The 26,457-nt window shown below is 53.4% G+C and overlaps 2 protein-coding genes across 2 annotated transcripts in view; both read right to left on the minus strand.

Annotated features, from left to right (window-relative positions):
- LOC147096693 (zinc finger FYVE domain-containing protein 1-like) overlaps positions 1-8,741 on the minus strand; it is a 31,117-nt gene extending 22,376 nt beyond the window's left edge. The window contains exons 1-2 of the mRNA XM_085973126.1: positions 8,321-8,741; positions 1,907-2,411 (exon numbers count right to left, since the gene is read on the minus strand). Of these exons, the coding sequence (XP_085829252.1) occupies positions 1,907-2,411; positions 8,321-8,437 (622 nt within the window). The 5' untranslated portion in view covers positions 8,438-8,741. The remainder of the gene's footprint in view (positions 1-1,906; positions 2,412-8,320) is intronic.
- Positions 1-26,457, minus strand: part of LOC147096692 (homeobox protein otx5) — a 213,841-nt gene that overhangs the window by 89,816 nt on the left and 97,568 nt on the right. The gene's annotated exons all lie outside the window — the stretch shown is intronic.

A 26,457-nucleotide genomic window follows, 5' to 3' on the forward strand; every position in this document is an offset into this window, starting at 1 on the left:
AGAGAGAGAGACTTCACAGGAGCGTAAATCAGACAAAATTTGACCCCGAGCCACATAAGGAGATATTAGGACAGGTGACCAAAAGTCTGGTCAAAGAGGTCGGTTTTATGGAGCGTCTTAAAGGAGGAGAGAGAGGCGGAGAGGTTTAGGGAGGGAATTCCAGAGCTCGGGGCCCAGGCAGCTGAAGGCACGGCCGCCAATGGTGGAGTGATTGAAATCGGGGATGCTCAAGAGGCCAGAATTGGAGGAACGCAGAGATCTCGGAGGGTTGTAGGGCTGGAGGAGGTTACAGAGATAGGGAGGGGGGGGGGCGAGGAGGCCATGGAGGGATTTGAAAACAAGGATGATGAGGATTTAAAAATTGATAAACGAACTCCGACTCCCTCCCGAACCTGGTCAGATCCACCACCAGACCGGCGGGCGGGCTGGGGGAGAATTGGGTCAGCAGGAGGCCACAGCCAGGGTCCCAGGTAAGCAGTGAGGTGGGGGCGGTAGAAGTGCAGGGCAAGGGAGGCCCAAGGCTTCCTTGAGAGGCCCGGGGGGGCAGGGAGTGCGGGGTTGGGGGGTGGGGTGAAGCACTCCTGGCCCCTCAAGGACACCTCAAATAAAACCTACCCTGCCTGGGCCTCTTCTGGCTCCCAGTCCCCCCTCCCGACAGGTCTGGCCTGGGAGATGGGGTAAGCCGTCACCTCGCCCCCCCCCCCCCCCACCCTGCTCAGGCCTCCACGTATAGTCGCAGTGGGGTCCTGAATCCTGATGCTATTTGAAGGAGGATCCCGCTCTCTTTCTGCAGGTGTCCCACTTGCCTGCTCAAAAGACGTTAAGCTCGGGACACAGTGGAAAGACAGTGGGATCGGAGGGGGTAACTCATTTTAATTGCCCCTACCCCATCCCGGTATCTCCGACAGGCAGAGGGAGTTAAAATCAGGGGCCACCGAGTTTCAATCCTCTTTCCCGCTGGTTTGCAGATCTCTCCAGTTCCTGCTACCAGCAGATTCCGATTTAGAATTAGTCACCAATGATCCAAGAACAGCCCTTTCCCAAACTTCCAGGCCTGCAAACCAGGACAAGCCAGCGAGCGGAAAATACAGGCACCAATAGGACTGGACATCGTGGGCTGAGTAGGCCAGAGATTGTGGGGGGTGGGGAGGGACCGTGAGACCCATAGGCCGCAGTTCCCACCTCCCCAAGGGTAGATGCGCAGTAGAGCTCCCTCTACACTGCCCCAATAGTTGGCCTCAGTCCCAACCTCCAAACAGCAGCCCCCCCCCCACTACTGCTGGGCAGCGATTCTTACGTCTACCATCAGCCTTGGGGAACATACGAATTAGGAGCAGGAGGAGGTCACTCGGCCCCTCGAGCCTGCTCCGCCATTCAATAAGATCGCGGCCGATCCGATTACTCCACATTCCCGCCTACCCCCGATAACCTTTCACCCCCCTTGCTTACCAAGAATCTATCGACCTCTGCCTTAGAAATATTCAAAGACTCTGCTTCCACCGCCCTCTGAGGAAGAATTCCAAAGACTCGCGACCCTCTGCGAGAAAACATTTCTCCTCATCTGTCTTAAATGGGCGACCCCTTATTTTTAAACAGTGACCCCTAGTTCTAGATTCTCCCACAAGAGGAAACATCCTCTCCACATCCACCCTGTCAAAAGGAGTTAGCACCAAGCTCAGCATTTTCTTTTGTTATTTTAGTGCCAATTTTGCATTGCTGTCTGAAGCCCACTGGGATTTGGGTTTGAAGATTCATTATTACGTGTAGAAAACCCCCACCCCGCACCGAGACCCCCGGGCTGGATTTGAGGTCTCTCACTGGAGGTGAAAGGTCAGTGACCCACCCCACGCCCCCCCAACCCCACACTAAACGCCAATCCCCCCTTGCCCGCTCCGCCAGCACTTACCGCTGCCCAGTAACTTAGTGTTGGAGGTCTCGTGGAAGATGACGATCGCCGGCCCCAGGCTGGAGAGGGGGACCTCCAGGCCGCAGCGGTCCGACATGGCCCTCAGCTCGCTGGTGAAGTGCCGGAGGTAGGCCTGCGAGGCGTTGCCTAGGAAGCGGAAGAGGTCGTTGTGCAGTCGCTCGGCCCGGGTGCGGTAGATGACGATGTCGGAGACGGCCAGCACCTTCAGCAGCAGCCGCATCCGCTGGTTCTGCTTGGCTGTGGCGCCCAGCAGGCCCTCGGTGTCCAGCACGATGAGGGAGAGCGAGGGGTCAAAGGCCGCCCACACCCCCACCGTGCAGGAGTCCTGGGTCTCCGAGGTGCCGAACACCTCACGGCCTTCGAAGAACGTGGCGTTCAAGGTGTGAGACTTGCCGTCCCCGGTGTTGCCGAAAATGGAAAGGACCTTGACGGCCTCGTCGCCCGCGGTCCCCAGTTTCTCCACAAAGCTTTCCTCGTCCGTCACCTTTGGGACAAGAAGGCACGTTAACCCTTTCTCGGTACGCTCGTCAGCCCTGGCTCAGTGGGTAGCACTCTCGCCTCAGAGTATGATCAGTAATGTTCCCTTTAAGCTGCACGTCCCGCATGGCGCTCCAGGGGTCCCACAAGGCCGGTCAGCCGGCTTTTAAATTGGGAAAAAAAACACCTATGCGTGGACTTTTGAATGGGACGGGCAGCACAGAAAAAAATTACGGGGAACATTTTATTCGTTTATGGGATGTGAGCGTCGCTTGCAAGGCCAGCATTTATTGCCCATCCCTAATCGCCCCTTGAGAAGGTGGTGGTGAGCCACCTTCTTGAACCGCTGCAGTCCGTGTGGTGAAGGGGCTCCCACAGTGCTGTTAGGGAGGGAGTTCCAGGATTTGACCCAGCGACGATGAAGGAACGGCCGATATATTTCCAAGTCAGGATGGTGTGTGACTTGGAGGGGAACTTGGAGGTGGTGGTGTTCCCATGTGCCTGCTGCCCTTGTCCTTCTAGGTGGAAGAGGTCGCGGGTTTGGGAGGTGCTGCCGAAGAAGCCTTGGCGAGTTGCTGCAGTGCATCTTGTAGATGGTCCACACTGCAGCCACGGTGTGCCGGTGGTGGAGGGAGTGAATGTTTAAGGTGGTGGATGGGGTGCCAATCAAGTGGGCTGCTTTGTCCTGGATGGTGTCGAGCTTCTTGAGTGTTGTTGCAGCTGCACTCATCCAGGCAAGTGGAGAGTATTCCATCACACTCCTGACTTGATGGCAAGGTTGTGGGTTCATAGTCCCACTCCAGAGACTTCAGCACAAAAATCCGGACCGACACTCCAAGGCAGTGCTGAGGGAGCGCTGCACTGTCGGAGGTGCCGTCTTTCAGATGAGACATTAAACTGAGGCCCCGTCTGCCCTCTCAGGTGGACAATCCCACGGCCACTATTTCAAAGAGCAGGGGGAGTTCTCTCCGGTGTCCTGGGGCCAATATTTGCTTTCTAAACTATCACAAAAAACAGATGATCTGGTCATTATCGCATTGCTGTTTGTGGGAGCTTGCTGTGCGCAAATTGGCTGCCATGTTTCCCACATTACAACAGTGTCTGCACTTCAAAAAGTACTTCATTAGCTGTAAAGCGCTTTGGGACGTGAATATTTTCAGCCACGGTGCTGCCCTGATCCGTGGGATTTGGTTTAAACAAGAGAACCAGGTGTAAAGCTTCCGAAAGGGAATCCCTGCACCTCCCAGGTATGAACACCCTAGAGCTCAGTAAATGAGCCTGTAATCTGGGCGGGTGTGGTCAGCTTTAATCACAGCTCTTTTGGTTAATCAATTAGGATGATTAATCCTTAAACGAAGCACTTAAACCCTCAAGTCATAATTGTCATAATTGACCCCCCCATTCACAAACAATGAATTCCAAATTCTGATTAAAAAAAACTTTTCAAAATTATAATTTTGTTCCATTTTATCGACTACACAGTCCAGTCCCTCCGCTGCCCACCAGTCGCGGAAGGCCTCGAGCGTTCCGACGGGCACCGCGCGCTCCCTCGGGGGGGGGGGGGGGGCATTAACGGCCAGGCCCAGGCCCAAGAGCAGTCTCACGGGGACAGGGTCAGTTAGAAGGAGAGTCTGCACTGAGTGACTCACTTCACGCTTGAAGTGGCTGCGTGACAGGTACAGCATGTGTCACCCACACGGGTGTTATTCCCATGTTACTGAAAATAAAGACTCGCTGGGCCGTATTTATTCTATCGGTGCCGATAAAGGAAGAATCACATTTAATTCTGAAGGCGTTAATTTTGTGCGATACTCTTAATTCATGCTCTCAAATCTCCCCTCCCACCTTCAGCAACACAAATTGGAGCCAGACTGACATTCTGTTAGACAGTTCAAGATGCACTCTGCTGCCCAGTGGGGTACCGGGTGCCTGTCAGTGTCACGGGAGACATTCGGGCCAAATTTCCTGCCCTTTGCACCTGGGGAGTTCTCCCGAAGGGATGGAAGGTGCCTTTTCCCTACATTAGACCCAGGTTAAGGGCTGCAGAGTTCATGAGCTGAGGGGAGGGGGGTGGGGGGAGGTCCGATCCAGATCCGGATCCTCTTCCTTCACTTACCTGCACGTTCACAGAGCTCTCAGTTTAAGGGGCGCCCGGAATAAACATAGAAGATAGGAGCAGGAGTAGGCCATTCGGCCCCTCGAGCCTGCTCCGCCATTCAATGAGATCATGGCTGATCATCCAAACTCAGTACCCTGTCCCTGCCTTCTCCCCATATCCCTTGATCCCTTTAGCCTTAAGAAATGTATCTAACTCCTTCTTGAATATATTTAATGAATTGGCCTCAACTGCCTTCTGTGGCAGAGAATTCCACAGGTTCACCACTCTCTGGGTGAAGAAATTCCTCCTCATCTCTGTCCTAAATGACTTACCCCTTATCCTTAGACCGTGACCGCTGGTTCTAGACTCCCCCGCCATCTCCATGGGACATCCCCGGCTTCCCCCGAAGGGATGGAAGGTGACTTTTCCCTACATCAGACCCAGGTTAAGGGCTGCAGAGTTCGTGAGGTGAGGCGAGGTGAGGGGGGGGGGGGGGTCCGATCCAGATCCGGATCCTCTTCTTTCATTTAGCTGCTCGCTCACAGAGCTCTCATTTCGAGGGGCGCTCCGATCCCCTCTCTTATTGGAGATTAGCCATGGTGTGGGTGCGGGCGAGGGGGGCCATGACAACAGAGGCCAATGCTTCCTCCACCACTAGACCCTTAGCTGGGGTCAAGGGGGGGCTTGTTTGGGACAACGCAAATGATCTGAAGACACAAATCCAGCCAGGGTCAGGTCAGTCAAGGTCAGCACGCTTTAGACAATAAATTACTTTCGAAGTGCAGTTACTGTAGGCAAGTATAGAGAAAAGACAGACTTGCATTTCTATAGCGCCTTTCGTGACCTCAGGACGTCCCAAAGCGCTTTACAGCCAATGAAGTACTTTTTTGAAGTGTGGTCACTGTTGTAATGTAGGAAATGCAGCAACCAATTTGCACACAGCAAGATCCCACAAACAGCAATGCGATAATGACCAGATCAAGTCAGGATACCGGTAGAACTCACACAACTACAATAACAAAATACTGCGGACATGAGTCTAGGTTCGGATCGGTCATGGCCCTGTGGGTAGCGGAGCGGGCCCAGGGGCCGTGTAGCCTGATCCTGCTCCTATTTTGTGTGTCTAATTCTGTTAGATTCAGGAGATGGTTCTGTGATAGTGGATTGGCGGTTAGGATCAGATCAGCCATGATCTTATTGAATGGCGGAGCAGGCTCGAGGGGCCGATTGGCCTACTCCTGCTCCTATTTCTTATGTTCTTATGTTCTTATGCTGGAAATCTAAAATAACAACAGAAAATGCTGGAAACACTCAGCAGGTCAGGCAGCATCCGTGGAGAGAGAAACAGAGTTAACATTTCAGGTCTGTGACCCTTCGTCAGAAATGGTAAAAGTTGGAGATGTAACAGGTTTTAAGCCGGTGCAGAAGCAGAGAAAGGGGGGAGGGGAGGAAAGAACGAAAGGGATGGTCTGTGATAGGCTGGACGGCAGGAGTGGTTAATGTTGCAAATTGGGAATGGCAGAATCATCAACAGCTGCCGCCTGAATAAATGGGGGCAAAGATTATGGTCTGAAATTGTTGAACTCTGTGTTGAGTCCAGAAGGCTGTAAAGTGCCTAATCGGAAGATGAGGTGCTGTTCCTCGAGCTTACGCTGAGCTTCCGTGGAACAATGCAAGAGGCTGAGGACGGTGAGGTCTGAGTGGGAATGGAGCGGAGAATTAAAGTGACAGGCGACCGGAAGCTCGGGGTCCCCCTTACGGACTGAACGGAGGTGTTCCGCAAAGCGGTCACCCAATCTGCGTTTGGCCTCCCCAATGTAGAGGAGACCACATCGTGAGCAGCGAATACAGTATACTAAATTGCAAGAAGTACAAGTAAATCGCTGTTTCACCTGGAAGGGGTGTTTGGGGCCCTGGACAGTGGGGGGGGGGGGGGGGGGGGGGGGAAAGAGGTAAAAGGGCAGGTGTTGCATCTCCTGCTCTTGCACGGGAAGATGCTGTGGGGAGGGGGAAGGGGTGCTGGGGGGTGATTGAGGAGTGGACCAGGGGTGTCGCGGAGGGAGCGGTCCCTACGGAATGCTGAAAGGGGAGGCGAGGGGAAGATGTGTTTGGTGGTGGTGTCACGTTGGTGGTGGCGGAAATAGCGGAGGATGATCCGTCGAATGTGGAGGCTGGTGGGGTGAAAGGTGAGGACAAGGGGAACTCCATCGTGGTTCCGGGAGGGAGGGGGGAAGGGGTGAGAGCAGAAGTGCAGGAAATGGAACGGACCCATCGAGGGACGGGTCAACCACAGCAGAGGGGAATCCTCAGTGGAACTCCCCTGCTCGTCTTTGAATATTACCATGGGATCGTCTACATCCACCAGAGAGGACAGCCTCTGTTTAACATCTCACCTGAAAGGCAGCATCGCTGACAGTGCAGCACTCCCTCGGTACCGAACTAAAGTCAGCCTAGATTACTCTCTGAGTGGGACTTGAACCCACGACCTTCTGACTCAGACGTGAGAATGCTGCCCACTGAGCCACGGCTGACACTTTGAACAAATATCTGCTGGCTGCTAATGATTAACCCGTGCATTTCTACAAGGCCTTCAATTTTTATCATGAATTATGGATTCTAAGGATTTGCTGCCAATTGAGCGGTGGCCCTGTTTATCCCCCCTCTTCAACAGTAACTTAAAAGAGACATGTCAAAGAAAGAAAGACTTATATTTCTACAGCACCTTTCACAACCTCAGGACGTCCCAAAGCGCTTTACAGCCAATTAAGCACTTTTTGAAGTGTAGTCACTGTTGTAATGTAGGAAACGCAGCAGTCAGTTTGCGCACAGCAAGCTCCCACAGACAGCAATGTGACAATGATCAGATCATCTGAGAGTTTTTAGTGATGTTGATTGAGGGATAAATATTGGGCCCAGGACACCGGGGAGATCTCCCCCTGCTCTTCTTCGAAATAGTGGCCGCGGGATTGTTTACGTCCACCAGAGAGAGCAGACGGGGGCTTCGGTTTAACGCCTCATCCGAAAGACGGCACCTCCGACAGTGCGGCACTCCCTCAGCACTGCACTGGGAGTGTCGGCCTGGGTTATGTGCTCAAGTCTCTGGAGTGGAACTTGAACCCACAACCTTCTGACTTAGGAGGCGAAACATAGAAGATAGGAGCAGGAGTAGGCCATTCGGCCCCTCGAGCCTGCTCCGCCATTTAATGAGATCATGGCTGATCATCCAAATTCAGTACCCTGTCCCTGCCTTCTCCCCATACCCCTTGATCCCTTTAGCCTCAAGAAATATATCTAACGCCTTCTTGAATATATTTAATGAATTGGCCTCCGAGAGAGAGGGCGACCCACTGGCTGACACACAGTAGGTGGTGGGGGGAAGTCAGAATAGACCTAGTTCATTAAAAAAAAAACTTACACCAACCAACTAAATCGAAAGTACCGATCGCAGTAGCAGGTATACTAGAGGTGTCGCAGTTTTTTAAAGAGCAGGTTAGTGTGTGTGTGTGTTTGGAAGCTGGGGAATCCCTTGATGGCTCAATGTAGCCAAACGCGAGTCCGCCTGGCCACAAAGTATCGGTGCGAATGGTTACACTGCTCGTTACAATTCCCAACACCTTCCAGCCACATTTTAATTTTGCATCGCACCCAACCAACCATTCATTCACAAACAGCCTCCCTTGTGTCCCTTTCATAAAGGGGCGTATGTCGATTTCAGGCCATGCACAAAGTCAAGTTGCGGTGAAACCGACCAACAAACAAACACAATAAAAAAAAGCTGATCAATTACACCCCGCTGATGATTCAGGCTTGAAATTTACCTGCAGTGTTTCATTCTCATCCACCAGTAGAAAGCTTGCCGTCCTTTTCCCCCTCTCGCTGTTGATCTTCAGCTCTCCCATTTCTTGCAGTAGTGACGAGGACATTTTCTTTTTCATTCCTAGTTGTGTTGTTATTTTTTTTTGCAGGGCTCGGAGGGGAGGGGGAAAGTGACACAGCAACAACAACACCCTTTTCAAATCATTTTCAGGCTCTCTTCTCCTTCTCCTCCTCCCCCCTTTCGTCTCGTTTCACCTCTCTTCATGAAGGCTCGCAGGCAGCTGCTTAAAATAAGTCAATCGGCTGAACGGCCTCCACTTTCCTTGTCACACAATTCTGTAGCAGACATAAAGGAAGCAGCACAGGGAGAGAGAGAGAGCGAAAACCCCCCCAGCAAATCAGGCTGCCCTGCCGTGTCATATGACAGACTGCCGATGTTATTCTGAGTCCCCCCTCCAGGCATCAGACGCCTGATTATAAACCCCACTGGGCAAAGTCCCACTCTGTAAATGCTAACTTGCAGCCTGGCCCAGTAAGCTTGTAAGCTCAGAGCATATATTCTAGCTACAAATCAATTATAGATTTTATTGATCAGGCTAAAATAAGGGCCTGCTTTTTAAAAAAAAAAATACTTGCATTTATATAGCGCCTTTCACAACCCCGGGAAGTCGCTTGAAGTACTTTGGAAGCCACTGTTGGGACTTTAGGAAACACAGAAGATAGGAGCAGGAGGAGTAGGCCATTCGGCCCCTCCAGCCCGCTCCGCCATTCAATGAGATCATGGCTGATCGTCCAAATTCAGTTCCAAATTCAGTCAAAATCAAAACCGATTTGTGCACAGTAAGATCCCACAAACAATGAGATATTTTTCTTTAAATATTGGCCAGGACAACAACAACAACTTGCATCTATACAGCGCCTTTAATGTAGTAAAACGTCCCAAGGCACTTCACAGGAGTGTTATCAAACAAAAATTTTACACTGTGAACTCACCTGCTCTTCTTTGAATATTGGATCTACTCATGTCCACCTGAGGGGGCAGATGGGGCCTCGGTTTAATGTTTCACCCGAAAGACGGCACCTCTGACAGTGCAGCACTCCCGCAGCACAGTGCCCGCCTAGATTTACATGTTCAAAGTCTCTTGGAGTGGGACTTGAACCCACAACCTTCTGATTTGAGAGAAGTACAGAGAAAGAGAGTTCCCCTTGTCCTCACCTTTCACCCCACCAGCCTCCACATTCAACAGATCATCCTCCGCCATTTCCGCCACCTCCAGCGTGATCCCACCACCAAACACATCTTCCCCTCACCTCCCCTTTCAGCATTCCGTAGGGACCGCTCCCTCCGCGACACCCTGGTCCACTCCTCTACCATCCCCAGCACCCCTTCCCCTTCGCCTGGCACCTTCCCGTGCAAGCGCAGGAGATGCAACACCTGCCCTTATACCTCCCCCCTTCCCACTGTCCAGGGCCCCAAACACCCCTTCCAGGTGAAACAGCGATTTACTTGTACTTCTTGCAATTTAGTATTCTGTATTCGCTGCTCACGATGTGGTCTCCTCTACATTGGGGAGACCAAACGCAGATTGGGTGACCGCTTTGCAGAACACCTCCGTTCAGTCCGTAAGGGTGACCCCGAGCTTCCGGTCGCCTGTCACTTTAATTCTCCGCTCCACTCCCACTCTGACCTCACCGTCCTCGACCTCTTGCACTGTTCTAATGAAGCTCAGCGTAAGCTCGAGGAACAGCACCTCATCTTCCGATCAGGCACTTTACAGCCTTCTGTACTCAATATCGAGTTCAACAATTTCAGATCATAACCTCGGACCCTATCACATATTGGCCAGGACAACAGGAGGAGGAGAGAGAGGCGGAGATGTTTAGGGAGGGAATTCCAGAGCTCAGGGCCCAGACAGCCGAGGGCACGGCCGCCAATGGTGGGACGAAGGAAATCAGGGATGTGCAAGAGGCCAGAATTGGAGGTGCACAGAGATCTCGGAGAGTTGTCGGCAAAGTTGCCCTTAAGTGGCGTGGTCGCACGGTCATTGTGCAAGGTCTCACGCAGACTGCTCACTGACTTTTACGTTGTAGATACCGCAACACGCACAAAAATTTGAATGGGCCGCCCACTGGGGTAGGCAGGCCGCGGTGCAGCTTTACGGCGGACATTGGTTGCAGGGCTGGAGGAGGCTATAGAGATTGGGAGATTCTGAGTTCAAGTCTGGCTTCGGGATTGCAGCCAAAACCTTCGGAGTCAGACTGAAGTGCTACTGACTAGGTAAACATTGTTACGCAGCGAGTGGTGAGGACCTGGAACTCGCTGCCGACGGAAGTGGTGGAAGCGGAGACACTCAATGTTTTCGAGGGGAGACTGGATAGGCACTTGAGGGAAATAAACTTGCAGGGCTACGGGGATAGAGCGGGGGAATGGGACTGACTGGATTGCTCTACAGAGAGCCGGCACGGACTCGATGGGCCGAATGGCCTCCTTCTGTGCCGTTATGACTCTATGACCCACTTGGAGGGGTGTCCTAAGATTTGACTCTTGCCACCTGTAGTTGGCTCCCTGGAGTGTGTCCTGACAGGGTGCAACATGTACTTGGGCAAATAGAAAGTTTGTTTGATTTCTCAGCGGCTTGTTTCAGAGGTTCTATAGGTTCCATACATCAGACCCCCGACTGATCAAAAGGATAGTTCCCCCTTTCACGCCCCCTTCCCCGAATATGCCCCAGGTACCAGCGCTCGGGCCCCTCTCTCTCGTGGCCAGAGGCCTAGAATTGCCAAAAAAAGACAGACTTGCATTTCTATAGCGCCTTCACCACCTCCGGACGTCCCAAAGCGCCTCACAGCCAATGAAGTACTTTTTGGAGTGTAGTCACTGTTGTAATGTAGGAAACGCGGCAGCCAATTTGCGCACAGCAAGATCCAACAAACAGCAATGTGGTAATGACCAGATAATCTGTTTTATTATGTAGATTGAGGGATAAATATTGGCTCCAGGACACTGGGGAGAACTCCCCTGCTCTTCTTCGAAATAGTGGCCGCGGGATCTTTTACATCCACCTGAGAGCAGACGGGGCCTCGGTTTAACATCTCATCCGAAAGACGGCACCTCTGACAGTGCGGCACTCCCTCAGCACTGCACTGGGAGTGTCAGCCTGGATTTTTATGCTCAAGTCCCTGGAGTGGGACTTGAACCCACGACCTTCTGACCCAGAGGGCCAGCATGCTACCCACTGAGCCACAGATGGCCAATTGCAAAAACTGAAGTGGCTTAAGTTCTAGAAAGTTACTTTAGCCAGAGAGTGGTGAGAATGTGGAACTTTCTACCACACGGAGTGGCTGAAAATAGCTAAGTACGTGAGGGAGAAAGGAATAGAAGGATATGTTGATGGGGTGAGATAAAGAGGGGTGGGAGGAGGCTGGTGTGGGGCATAAACACCGGGCACGGACCAGTTGGGCCGAATGGCCTGTTTCTGTGCTGTAAATACTGTGTAATGATGTAATAGAGTCATAGCGGCACAGAAGGAGGCCATTCGGCCCATCGAGTCCGTGCCGGCTCTCTAGAGCAATCCAGTCAGTCCCATTCCCCCGCTCTATCCCCGTAGCCCTGCAAGTTATGGTTATGTTTATGTTAATGTATTACAAGCCAAATGTATGTTGAATGTTTAAATGTCTTAATCTAAATGTACACTCTCGGGAGCCGCAAGCCTACATTTCGTTGTACTGCACTTGTGCACTAACAATGACAATAAAAGTTGATTTGATTTTGATTTGATTTGATTTATTTCCCTCAAGTGCCTATCCAGTCTCCCCTTGAGTGTCTCCACTTCCACCACTTCCGTCGGCAGCGAGTTCCAGGTCCTCACCACTCGCTACGTAAAAAAGCTTTTCCTCACGTCCCCCCCTGTATCTCTTGCCCAAAACCTTAAATCTGCGTCCCCTAGTCCTTGTACCATCAACTAGTGGGAACAGCCTTTCCCCGTCCAGCCTATCCAAACCCGTCATAATCTTGTACACCTCTATCAAATCACCCCTCAACCTCCTTTGCTCTAATGAAAACAAATCCAGCTTCTCCAACCTGTCCTTGTAGCTAAGATCCCCCATCCCCGGAACTATTCTGGTGAAAACACTTTTAATGGATAAAAGAGCAACTTAAAAAAAACACACAACTGCTGGTTAAATATTTGGAAACTTCTGCACCGCCCAATCAAGTGGTGGGCAGTAAAGAAACCTCACAGCTCCCTCTGTGCAGTGTGATTATGAATGAAGGGGAGTTGAGCCCCATCCTGAGTGATTGACAGCTCCAATCCAAGGGAGGCTGGAGAGAGAGAAAGTGGGGGTGGAGGGGTGGGGGGACTACAACTCCCAGCAGGCAGCGGGGCCCCCATGGGAACTACAACTCCCAGCAGGCAGCGGGGCACCCCTCTTTCTCTCTCTTCCCCCTCTCTCGGTGCGCAGGCGCGGCCCCGCCCCTCCACACAGGTGACGTCGCTCCCCAGGCGCCCGGCCGCCTCTGATTGGCTGCTTTCTGGCCGCAGCCCTGTTCCATATTCTGAATGGTCAAAATGTAATGCTAAAACCACAATTGTGATTCTACAGTATTTTATTGTATCAAAATGGCGACAGTCATTCAGAGTCCTTTAAAATCGTGAGTATCTGCAATATTTCTGCGTTGCATTTGCAATTTGCCCTGATCTTTGTTGCATTTGGCAGTTCTTTAAAAAACTTGCATGCAATTCTCGCCTTTTACAATTAAGATATGCCAAGTGCATTGCACTCAATAATTTATTGCCCCCCCCCCTTGCAATAATCTGATGGTGGAGCATTTTTTTCTTTTTGCAGGCTGCAATTTAAAATTTTTTTTTTTGCAAAACATCATTTTTTTCTCTGTCTCTTTTTGAGTTTCAATTTTTTTGTGGGGGGGGGAAGGTTGTGGAGGGATTGTGCATTTCTTCCACCTCCACCCCCACCTGCAAACTCTTTTAATGCAGACTGTCTCCCTCACCTTTAAAAGGTGACTGGAGTGTGTGGTAGCCCTGTGTTGTGTTGTGTGCTGGTGTTACTGTGTTGGATAATGGGCTTGCTGCCCCAGGGCTTAGCGGCTGCGAGCCTCTCGCCTTTAATGGGAGATACAGGTTGGCGGGGGGGGGGGGGCAGAATAGTGCAGCGGCTCGCCATCGCCACCCGGGGGCAGACGCTGCAAACTGCAGTGCGATTAAAGGCGGTGGACCTAGCGGCAAGTTATAAAAAAAAACAAAAGGCTCAGCCGACAGAAAATGATTGCCCAAAATAAAGCTTGCTTAAGGTGTGTCAGCTGTGGCTCAGTGGGTAGCACTCTCGCCTCTGAGCCAGAAGGTTTGTGGGCACTCCAGAGATCTCCCAGCGCAGTGCCGAGGGAGTGCCGCACTGTCGGAGGTGCCGTCTTTCGGATAGAAACATAGGAGCAGGAGTAGGCCATTCGGCCCCTCGAGCCTGCTCCGCCATTCAATGAGATCATGGCTGATCATCCAAATTCAGTATCCTGTCCCTGCCTTCTCCCCATATCCCTTGATCCCTTTAGCCTTAAGAAATATATCAACCAGACGTTAAACCGAGGCCCCTGTCTGCCCTCTCGGCGCAGACCTAAAAGATCCTGCGGCCACTATTTCGAAGAAGAGCAGGTTATCCCCGGTGTTCTTCCACCCACCCCACCTGCAAACTCTTTCAATGCAGACTACCACCCTCACCTTAAAAGGTGGCATGCAGTATGTTGCAGCCCTGTGCTGTGCTTTTGTGCTGGGCTGGTGTTACTGTGTTGGATAATGGGCTTGCTGCCCCCAGGTTATCCCCGGTGTCCTTGGCAATATTTATCCCTCAATCAACATCACTAAACGATCATGATCACGTTGCTGTTTGTGGGAGCTTGCTGTGCGCAAATTGCCTGCCGCGTTTCCCACATTACAACAGTGACCACACTTCAAAACAAGTACTTCATTGGCTGTAAAGCGCTTTGGGACATCTGGTGGTCGTGAAAGGCGCTATAGAAATGCAAGGTTTTTTTTCTATATATGGGGCATTTTTGCACATTTTTTTTTACTCTTAAAAGATTGGCCAGTGTCCTGGGTCAATATTTAGCCCTCAATCAATATCACTAAAATCAGATGATCCGGTCATTATCACATTGCTGTGTGTGGGAGCTTGCTGTGCGCAAATTGGCTGCCGCGTTTCCTACATTACAACAGTGACTACACTTCAAAAAAAGTACGTTATTAGCTGTTAAGCGCTTTGAGACGTCCGGTGGTCGTGAAAGGCGCTATAGAAATGCAAGTCTTTTATTTTTTTGTTTCCCCTGATGTTTAAACTTAGTGAATTTTAATCTGTGCGCCTGAATTTTTTTTTTCGGGGGTGGGGGAGCTTAATATAATGGTCACTTTTGTCTGGTTTGCATTGCTGAAGATTACGAAGCTGGGTATTCGTGACGCTGAGCAATCCAAGCAAGGCTGCACCTCCTGCGTGTGCAGAGTTCGCCAGAGGTTTTGACAGAAGGGTCGCTGTGAATGGTCTGACCGCCTCTGGGACTGAGACTGTCCCCTAACCAGTGGCCTCTGTTGCAAAGTGCAGAGGTGTGTGTGTGTTGCTGAGTTCAGCTGAGGACGGAATTATGCCGCCCCACTAGTCGAATAGCCCGAAACAACCACCGCTTGATGCGTGAAGACAGGTCACTGGGGAGGGGAGTGTGTGACCCCAGCAAATCAGAGAGGATGGGGAGAGAGAGAGCACAGGAATGAGCTGATTGAAAAGATCCAGTTGCATGTAGCAGAGACTGAATTAAAAAAACCAAGGGCTCAATCGCAGAGCAAACCCTGGACCCCAGGGGTCGGTGCGGGTGGGGAGGGGAGGGGAGGGAGCGTGGCTCCTGTTGCCGAAGAGCGATGTGCTTCTGCCTGCCTGGGCTAGTCGAGGATTAACGGCAGCGCCGGTGGGGGAAAGCTGGCCGAGAGCCCAGGCATGATTTTGGCTCCCCTGATGGTTCAGTGCCTGACATTTGGGAAAGCCCCGAGTTAGTCACTTAACCCCGAGGGGGGAGTCCCGCTGGGGGCGACAGGCATTGGGAGGGGAGGGGAGAGAGGCGAAGATTCACCGGAGGCTTGTGCAGATAATCGGGGGTTGCTCAGATGCCACGGGAATTTCTCAAAGCAGGAAAAGCCTTGCTTAAAATTTGCTCGGTGCAGGGAAACCCCCTCCCAGAGATATTCCCCCCTCCCAGAGATATTCCCCCCTCCCAGAGATATTCCCCCCTCCCAGAGATATTCCCCCCCTCCCAGAGATATTCCCCCCCTCCCAGAGATATTCCCCCCCTCCCAGAGATATTCCCCCCCTCCCAGAGATATTCCCCCCTCCCAGAGATATTCCCCCCCTCCCAGAGATATTCCCCCCCTCCCAGAGATATTCCCCCCCTCCCAGAGATATTCCCCCCCTCCCAGAGATATTCCCCCCCTCCCAGAGATATTCCCCCCTCCCAGAGATATTCCCCCCCCTCCCAGAGATATTCCCCCCCCCTCCCAGAGATATTCCCCCCCTCCCAGAGATATTCCCCCCCTCCCAGAGATATTCCCCCCCTCCCAGAGATATTCCCCCCCTCCCAGAGATATTCACCCCCTCCCAGAGATATTCACCCCCCCAGAGATATTCCCCCCTCCCAGAGATATTCCCCCCCTCCCAGAGATATCCCCCCTCCCAGAGATATCCCCCCTCCCAGAGATATCCCCCCCTCCCAGAGATATTCCCCCCTCCCAGAGATATTCCCCCCTCCCAGAGATATTCCCCCCTCCCAGAGATATTCCCCCCTCCCAGAGATATTCCCCCCTCCCAGAGATATCCCCCCCTCCCAGAGATATCCCCCCCTCCCAGAGATATTCCCCCCTCCCAGAGATATTCCCCCCTCCCAGAGATATTCCCCCCTCCCAGAGATATTCCCCCCTCCCAGAGATATTCCCCCCTCCCAGAGATATTCCCCCCCCTCCCAGAGATATTCCCCCCCCAGAAATATTCCCCCCTCCGAGATATTCCCCCCTCCCAGAGATATTCCCCCCCTCCCAGAGATATTCCCCCCCTCCCAGAGATATTCCCCCCTCCCAGAGATATTCCCCCCCTCCCAGAGATATTCACCCCCCCAGAGATATTCACCCCCCAGAGATATTCACCCCTCCCAGAGATATTCCCCCCTCCCAGAGATATCCCCCCCTCCCAGAGATATCCCCCCTCCCAGAGATATTCCCCCCCTCCCAGAGATATTCCCCCCTCCCCAGAGATATTCCCCCCTCCCAGAGATATTCCCCCCCCCAGATATATTCCCCCCTCCCAGAGATATTCCCCCCTCCCAGAGATATTCCCCCCTCCCAGAGATATTCCCCCCTCCCAGAGATATTCCCCCCTCCCAGAGATATTCACCCCCTCCCAGAGATATTCACCCGCCCCCAGAGATATTCACCCCTCCCAGAGATATTCCCCCACCCTTTCCCCAACGACATCCCCCCTTTCCCAGGGGCAGCCCCCCCCTTCCCAGGGACATTCTCCCCCCCCTCTTCCCCAGGGACATTCTCCCCCCCCCTTCCCCAGGGACAGATTCCCCCCCCACCCTTCCCCAGGGACAGATTCCCCCCCCCTTCCCAGGGACAGATTCCCCCCCCCTTCCCCAGGGACAGATTCCCCCCCCTTCCCCAGGGACAGATTCCCCCCCCCTTCCCCAGGGACAGACCCCCCCCCTTCCCCAGGGACAGATTCCCCCCCCTTCCCCAGGGACAGATTCCCCCCCCTTCCCCAGGGACAGATTCCCCCCCCTTCCCAGGGACAGATTCCCCCCCCCCTTCCCCAGGGACAGATTCCCCCCCCCTTCCCCAGGGACAGATTCCCCCCCCCCCTTCCCCAGGGACAGATTCCCCCCCCCCCCCTTCCCCAGGGACAGATTCCCCCCCCCCTTCCCCAGCGACAGATTCCCCCCCCTTCCCCAGGGACAGATTCCCCGCCTCCCCGTCCCTGTCCCCTCTCCTTCCCAGGGAATCCTCCCATCCCTTGCAAGGGAGCTCCCTCCCCATCCCAGGGACCCACTCTTTCCCCCCCTCCCTCAGTCAGCTCGGGCACTGCGCCCCTGTTGCAGAAATTCATGGTGCTCTTCAGAATAAATTAACTGCGAATAAAAGCAAATGGGAAACAGACAGCGTGCGTTTATGATTTAGTTTAAAAAATAGCCCCGGAATGAAAGTGTTCCTAGCCTGCGTTGCTGTTTAACAAAACACAGGCTGCTGCTAGTGTTCCTAGCCTGTGTTTAACAGGGCACAGGCTGCTGTTTAAAGCTGTACAGGAGTATTCTGGTAATTGCCGCTGTGGGAGCTGGGGCCCGAGATAATGAAAGCACAACTTCACTCCAGCATTCCCTTTCCTTTTAATATCTCCAGCCTAAAATCAAACAAGAACTCACAGATCAGGCCTGAACCTTGCGTCAAACGGAACACAGAGGAATTGTGCTTGTTTAAAAAAAAAATGTTTTTCCCCTTTTTAAAAAAAAAATAATAATTTGTTGATTTTTTTAAACTGAAAGAGAAAACTGCTTGTGTGACGCCTGTTAATTCATTTGCCAGTGTTTCTGTTCAACTCTCTCCAATGTCAACAATTTTGTTGGGGCAGAGTTCGACAGGGTCGTGTCGGGTTCTGGGCACCGCACTTTAGGGAGGGTGCGGAGGAAGATTTACTGGAATGGTTGGGGGGACGGGGGGCTTGGGTTGTGTGGAGAAGCTGGGGGGCGGGGGTGATTTTCTCCTTCAAGCAGAGAAGGTTATGGGGAAGATTTGACAGAGGCGCTCAAAACCATGAGGGGGCTTCGATCGAGTAAATAAGGAGAAACTGTTTCCAATCGAAAAAAGAACCAGAGGGGGAGACGAGGAGAATTCTTTTAACGCAGCGAGTTGTTGTGATCTGGAACGCGTTGCCTGAAAGGGCGGTGGCAGCAGATTCAATAGTAACTTTCAAAAGGGAATTGGCTAAATAATTGAAGGGGAAACGTTTACAGGGCTGTGGGGAAAGAGCAGGGGGGAGTGGGACTAATCGGAGAGCTCTTTCAAAGAGCCGGCACAGGCACGATGGGCTGAATGGCCTCCTTCTGTGCTGTGTGATTCTACATAGAAACATAGAAGATAGGAGCAGGAGTAGGCCATTCGGCCCCTCGAGCCTGCTCCGCCATTTAATGAGATCATGGCTGATCATCCAAATTCAGTACCCTGTCCCTGCCTTCTCCCCATATCCCTTGATCCCTTTAGCCTACGATTCTAATGAGACACTCGGCAGGCCAGGGAGCGACTGTGGAGACAGGAAGATAGGGTTAATGGTTCGGGTTGATGACCTTTTTTTGGGGGGTGGGGGGCGATTCTGACGAAGGCGGTCGACCTGTAACGTTAAGCCGACCTAAATTCTCTCCGCAGATGCTGCCTGACCTGCCGAGCAGGTCCAGGTTTTTTACTTCAGGTTCCCAGCATCTGCGGTATTTTGCGTTTTTTTTTGCAACTTGGGTGCCTCTTGTTATTGGAACGTTGCACCGGGGGTGCGGGTGCTTCTGATCCGCTCGTACAGGGGCGTGTGGCCCGCGAGCCTCGCACCCCACCCACCGCCTCAGGGTTATGGGAATGACCCCCCGTCCCCTACGATCCTGCTCCACAGCTCGGACTCCACCGGGGTCGGGAGCCTCGCTGCGTCACGCCCTCAGGTGGGTGCGCTTTCCGACTGCGTTGCTCCCCGCGAGTAGCCTCGCCCGGCCGGGAGCAGCACTTCGCGAGCGCGTCGAGTGATTCCCTTTTAGCGTGTGGTTCGCACAGAACCGTGCAGCCCAGAGGGAGGCCATTCAGCCCATCATACCCATGCCGGCTCTTTTGAAAGAGCGATCCCATTTGCCCCACATCTTAGAAAGTCACAGACAGCTGGAAATAAGAACAGAGAGTGCTAGAAATACGCAGCAGGACTGATGGTATCCGTGGGAGGAGAAAGACAAGTTTATGTTTGGGATGTCAGTGCTTCATCTCAACAGCCTATCTATAGAATGATCAAGCACAGAAGGAGGCCATTCGGCCCGTCCTGCCTCTTTGAAAGAGCTCTCCAATTAGTCCCATCATTTAAACAGCATTGGACAAAAGTCGGAGAAGCGCAGAAATCTCGGAGGGTTTTGTGGGATAGCGGGAGGGGAGGGGGACGGGTTTGAAAACAAGGCTGAGAATTTAAAAATCCAGGACCTTATGCCGTGCGCGTCTCTCTCTTCCGCGGACCCGTGGGCCAGCCGCGCCGCCCGTCGGCTTCTGCTGTTTCCTCCTTATATCACCGGTGAAATAACTCCAGCCGCCCGGAAGGAGCAAGAACCTGCGGCGCCGCCCCGACTCCTGCCGGCCCTGGTGGGCAGCCTCGGGGACAGCGCTGCCTGGGCAGGTGGCGCAAGTGCAACCAGCTGGAAGTACTTTTACACAGATGGTGCCCGCCTGTCGATCCATTGACTAGCTCTTTGCTACAAGCCCCCCTGCCGACAAAGTAGACACATGCACATTCCTCCGGAGCGCAGTGGGCCAATTTTGTACTCAACTCGAACCTGCTGCTCACTGATTTTACTACCCTGGGTCACTTAAACAGCTTCTAACGCAGCAGTTGGGAGGCTGTGCCGGGATCGCTCACGCTGTATGTTCAACATGCACACTCCTGTAAAGAGAACTATTTTACTTTCCGCGCTTTTGTAACTGTTAACTTCCTCCAGTCTCCCCCACCTGCCACCCCCCCCCCCCCCCCCCCCACTCCCGGCCTGTTCACCTCTGACCATTGCTGACAATCGGCTCCCGGTCCGATTTTAAAATTCTCATTCTTGTGTTCAAATACCTCCACGGCCTCCTCGCCCCGCCTCCCTATTGCTGTAACCTCCTCCAGCCCCTACAACCACCCCACCCCCCCGCCCCCGAGATCTCTGCGCTCCTCCAATTCTGGCCTCTTGCGCATCCCCCGATATCGCTCCACCATCGGCGGCCGTGCCTTGTGCTTATAGTTCCAAGTGATACAGCTCGCCAGAAAATGAAAATCTCTCCATGGCCCTCGCCCCTCTCCCAATCTCTGTAACCTCCTCCAGCCCCACAATCTTCCGAGATCTCCGCGCTCCTCCAATTCTGGCCTCTTGAGCATCCCCGATTTTAATCGCTTCACCATTGGCGGCCGTGCCTTCAGCTACCCGGGCCCCGAGCTCTGGAATTCCCTCCCTAAACCTCTCCATCTCTCTCTCTCCTCCTTTAAGACGCTCCTTAATACCGACCTCTTTGACCAAGCGTTTGGTCACCTGCCCTAATATCTCATGTGGTCAAATTTGGTCTGATAATCGCTCTTGTGCAGCGCCTTGGGATGTTTTACTACATTAAAGGCACTATATAAATGCAGGTTGTTGTAGCAGAAATATAAACGGAAACGTCAGTGTTCTCGCTCAGGCCGACATCCCCAGCACCGAAGCTTTGACCACGCTCAATCAGCTCCGATGGACGGGTCACATTGTCCGCATGCCCGATACGAGACTCCCAAAACAAGCGCTCTGCTCGGAGCTCCGACACGGCAAGAGAGCCCCAGGTGGGCAGAGGAAACGCTTCAAGGACACCCTCAAAATCTCCTTGAAAAAGTGTAACATCCCCCACCGACACCTGGGAATCCCTGGCCCTAGACCGCACAAAGTGCAGGAGAAGCATCCGGGAAGGCGCCGAACACCTCGAGTCTCTTCGCCGGGAGCAAGCGGAAGCCAAGCGCAGGCAGCGCAAGGAGCGCACGTCAAACCCAAGCACCCCACCCACCCGCCCCTTCAACCACCGTCTGCCCCACCTGTGACGGAGACTGTAGGTCTCGCATTGGACTCGTCAGTCACCTGAGAACTCATTCTTAATGTGGAAGCAAGTCATCCTCGGTTCCGAGGGACTGCCTAAGAGAAGAGATAAACGGAAAATGCTGCAAGGACTCAGCAGGTCAGGCAGCAACTGTGGGGAGAGCGAGAGAGAGAGAGAGTTAAGGTCTCGGGTCAGGATGCGAGGTCATTGACCTGAAACATTAACTCTGCTCCTCAAACATTAACCCTACCTTCCCTCGCTCCACGGACGCTGCCTGGCTTGCTGAGCCTTCCCAGCATATTCCAGCGTCCGCAATATTCTGCTTTTGTTTCACTGTTGGAGCAGCTGGTGCGGACTACTTTTAGAATGGATTGAAACCGTTGCTTTGACGAGAGGAATATTAACATGCGGGGGTGGGTGGGGGGGGAGCCGAGCCGAGAGTGGGATTTAGACGAGGCGGCTCCTGTGGCATAAAACACCAGTACAGGCTGTTCAGGAACATTCTATGATTCGATGTGATAAGACGCTATAAAAATGTTGGTTCTGTTTTAAAAAAAAAATCTTGAATCTTCGGTTGCCAAGTGTGAATCTCAATGGGTCGGGGTTAATAGCTTATGTTTCGCAGATGATGCAAAAACCTTTTATAATTAAAATCAACAGTTAGCGGAGAAAAGGAGATTTCTAATTTACAAAACTGACTTCTGGCTGAAATTCGCCTTCTGACAAATCTCCCCCCCCCCCCGCCGCTTAGAAAAAGGCCTGTTTTTTTCTCTCTAGAACCAAAATGTTAAATTCCCAGAAATCGCCCTCTCGATCTGATCCTCAGCCCACTTCCAACGCAATTGTTTTCCCGCAGGATTCGCAGAAAGCTTGTCTGATTTCACCCTCCCCCCCGCCACAATGCTCCACCTCCGCCGACCCAGGGGCACTGACTGGGTCGCCAACTGTGGACGGACGCATTCCTGGAGGTGTCCACAACAGCAACTTGCATTTGCATAGCGCCTTTAACGTAATTAAAAACGCCCCAAGGTCATTTTTTATTATTCGTTCCTGGGATGTGGGTGTCGCTGGCAGGGCCGGCATTTATTGCCCATCCCCTAGTTGCCCTCGAGAAGGTGGTGGTGAGCCGCCTTCTTGAACCGCTGCAGTCCGTGTGGTGAAGGTGCTCCCACAGTGCTGTTAGGGAGGGAGTTCCAGGATTTTGACCCAGCGACGATGAAGGATCGGCCGATATATTTCCAAGTCAGGATGGTGTGTGACTTGGAGGGGAACTTGGAGGTGGTGGTGTTCCCATGCGCCTGCTGCCCTTGTCCTTCTAGGTGGAAGAGGTCGCGGGTTTGGGAGGTGCTGCCAAAGAAGCCTTGGCGAGTTGCTGCAGTGCATCTTGTAGATGGTACACACTGCAGCCACGGTGCGCCGGTGGTGGAGGGAGTGAATGTTTAAGGTGGTGGATGGGGTGCCAATCAAGCGGGCTGCTTTGTCCTGGATGGTGTCGAGCTTCTTGAGTGTTGTTGCAGCTGCACTCATCCAGGCAAGTGGAGAGTATTCCATCACACTCCTGACTTGTGCCTTGTAGATGGTGGAAAGGCTTTGGGGAGTCAGGTGGTGAGACACTCGTCGCAGAATACCCAGCCTCTGACCTGCTCTTGTTGCCACAGTATTTATGTGACTGGTCCAGTTAAGTTTCTGGTCAATGGTGACCCCCAGGATGTTAATGGTGAGTCGCCCCTCCCCCCACACTCGCGCCATTGGCCACCCGACATGTCCATCCTCGCAACGCCCTGACTCCGCGGCCAATTGAGAAGCGAACAGACTCTTCGCTACCTGATTGGATGATTCTCGACCAGTCAAACAGTCCTTTCCCCCCCACCCCCCTCCCCAGTTTTGTAAGAAACATAGAAGATAGGAGCAGGAGTGGGCCATTCGGCCCCGCTCCGCCATTCAATGAGATCATAATAATAATAATTCAACTTTATTGTCATTGCACAAGTACATGAACAACGAAATGTGATCTTGCAAGCTCCCATGACTGGGAGAAGCAACGCCGCTGCGTCGGTGCGCGCCGCCATTCCATTTCCACCATTCCTCCTGTCCGACAATCTTCAGCCCAACGCCCGGGCCTGCTCACCAGCCGCTCCTCCTTCCGTGACCTTCTCACCAACCGCCCCTCCTCGGGGCTCCTTCCGTGACCTTCTGCACCTGGTCTTCCCTGATGGTCGCCCCTCCAGGTACTAACCAGGCCTGGCTCTGCTTAGCTTCCAAGTCTTGCCAGTGACCCTGTCCCTAGTCCCAGGAACAGATCATGGCTGATCATCCAAATTCAGTCCCCGGTCCCTGCCTTCTCCCCATATCCCTTGATCCCTTTAGCCTTAAGAAATATATCTAACTCCTTCTTGAATATATTTAATGAATTGGCCTCCACTGCCTTCTGTGGTAGAGAATTCCACAGGTTCACCACACAGTTTGCACTTTCTCCCCGTGTTTGCGTGGGTTTCCTCCGGGTGCTCTGGTTTCCTCCCACAGTCCAAAGATGTGCGGGTTAGATTGATTGGCTATGATAAATTGACCCTTAGTGTTAGGGGGATTAAATACGTGGGGTTACGGGGATAGGGTGGGATATGTGTTGGTGTAGGGGTTACGGGGATCGGGTGGGATATGTGTCGGTGCAGGCTCGATGGGCCGAAATGGCCTCTATCTGCACTGTGGGGTTTCTGTGATTCTGTGTGATTCTCTGGGTGAAGAAATTCCTCCTCATCTCAGTCCTAAGTGGCTTACCCCTTTATCCTTAGCCTGTGACCCCTGGTTCTGGACTCCCCCGCCATCGGGAACATCCTTCCTGCATCTAGTAAGGTGCCGATGATTTCTCTCCCGGGGGTTTTTGCCGGCAGCAGTGCCCAGGAGATCGGTCTTCAATTCCTGGAGCCTCCAGGCCGATCCTGGAGTGTTGGCGAGCCCTGCGCCCCACCTCTCCTCACACCCAGGGCACTGAAGCCAATTGTAGCTGTTTCAATTACTACCCCAGCCCAGAGACCGGCCAACACAACACACAACATAGGCCAAGAGCGGCCGCCCTGGGTTTTCTTGGCACTGGCCAACCAGGATTTGGGAAACTGTCCCATTCCCTCCACCCTGATGATAAAGATATTTCATTCGACGTGGCCGCATTTATTGCCCATCCCGAGTTACCCTTAGAAGGTGAGCCTTCTCCTTGAAGCACTGCAGCCCTTGCCGCGATGGCTTTCCCACCGTGCTTGTTAGGGAGAGAGTTCCAGGATTTTGACCCAGCGACGATGAAGGAACGGCCGATACATTTCCAAGGTCGGGACACGGTCCGCGTTGGAGGGGGAAGTCTGAGGTCAGAGGTGATGGTGATCCCAAAGCAGCACTCACACGCGTCGTACATTCGAGTTGCCCCGAGCGTGTTGTGATGTGGGCTGTGCGAGGGTCACGGAGAATCGCAGTCTAATCTGCTATCGCATCAATTTCTTGGTTGATTAATAAAATATGTGACTACATCAAGAGCATCTTAAACCACTGCTTCTGCATAAATGTGCGGCGGGATTGTGGCGCTGTGAAGCCAGTATATCTCTATACAGGAGTCATTACAGGGTGTCCAGACAGCCCATAAATTCACTGCATAATAGAACATTCCAGCATTTATTTCTTGTTGCAATGATTTCACTAGTCTTCTGCAGGAGAGGAGCTGAACGTGTGTGTGTGTGTGTCGGTGTGTGTGTGTGTGTCGGGGTGTGTGTGTGTGTCGGGGTGTGTGTGTGTCGGTGTATGTGTGTGTGTCGGGGTGTGTGTGTGTCGGGGTGTGTGTGTGTCGGGGTGTGTGTGTGTCGGTGTGTGTGTGTGTGTCGGGGTGTGTGTGTGTCGGGGTGTGTGTGTGTCGGGGTGTGTGTGTGTCGGGGTGTGTGTGTGTGTCGGGGTGTGTGTGTGTGTCGGGGTGTGTGTGTGTCGGGGTGTGTGTGTGTCGGGGTGTGTGTGTGTCGGGGGGTGTGTGTGTGTGTCGGGGTGTGTGTGTGTGTCGGGGTGTGTGTGTGTGTCGGGGTGTGTGTGTGTGTCGGGGGGTGTGTGTGTGTCGGGGTGTGTGTGTGTCGGGGGGTGTGTGTGTGTGTCGGGGGGTGTGTGTGTGTCGGGGGGTGTGTGTGTGTCGGGGTGTGTGTGTGTGTCGGGGGGTGTGTGTGTGTCGGGGTGTGTGTGTGTGTCGGGGTGTGTGTGTGTCGGGGTGTGTGTGTGTGTCGGGGGGTGTGTGTGTGTCGGGGGGTGTGTGTGTGTCGGGGTGTGTGTGTGTGTCGGGGTGTGTGTGTGTGTCGGGGTGTGTGTGTGTGTCGGGGTGTGTGTGTGTGTCGGGGTGTGTGTGTGTGTCGGGGTGTGTGTGTGTGTCGGGGTGTGTGTGTGTGTCGGGGTGTGTGTGTGTGTCGGGGTGTGTGTGTGTGTCGGGGTGTGTGTGTGTGTCGGGGTGTGTGTGTGTGTCGGGGGGTGTGTGTGTGTGTGTGTCGGGGGTGTGTGTGTGTGTCGGGGTGTGTGTGTGTGTCGGGGGGTGTGTGTGTGTCGGGGGGTGTGTGTGTGTCGGGGGGTGTGTGTGTGTGTCGGGGTGTGTGTGTGTGTCGGGGTGTGTGTGTGTGTCGGGGTGTGTGTGTGTGTCGGGGGGTGTGTGTGTGTCGGGGTGTGTGTGTGTGTCGGGGGGTGTGTGTGTGTGTCGGGGTGTGTGTGTGTGTCGGGGTGTGTGTGTGTGTCGGGGGGTGTGTGTGTGTCGGGGTGTGTGTGTGTCGGGGGGTGTGTGTGTGTCGGTGCGTGTGTGTGTGTCGGTGCGTGTGTGTGTGTCGGTGCGTGTGTGTGTGTCGGGGTGTGTGTGTGTGTCGGGGTGTGTGTGTGTGTCGGTGCGTGTGTGTGTGTCGGGGTGTGTGTGTGTCGGGGTGTGTGTGTGTCGGGGTGTGTGTGTGTCGGGGTGTGTGTGTGTGTCGGGGTGTGTGTGTGTGTCGGGGTGTGTGTGTGTCGGGGTGTGTGTGTGTGTCGGGGGGTGTGTGTGTGTCGGGGTGTGTGTGTGTGTCGGGGTGTGTGTGTGTGTCGGGGTGTGTGTGTGTGTCGGGGTGTGTGTGTGTCGGGGTGTGTGTGTGTCGGGGGGGGGGGTGTGTGTGTCGGTGCGTGTGTGTGTGTCGGTGCGTGTGTGTGTGTCGGTGCGTGTGTGTGTGTCGGGGGGTGTGTGTGTGTCGGGGGGTGTGTGTGTGTCGGGGTGTGTGTGTGTGTCGGTGCGTGTGTGTGTGTCAGGG

Source organism: Somniosus microcephalus, chromosome 34, assembly GCF_052327205.1.
Source record: "Somniosus microcephalus isolate GS21.2 chromosome 34, FLI_Smic_1.0, whole genome shotgun sequence".
Taxonomy (NCBI): domain Eukaryota; kingdom Metazoa; phylum Chordata; class Chondrichthyes; order Squaliformes; family Somniosidae; genus Somniosus; species Somniosus microcephalus.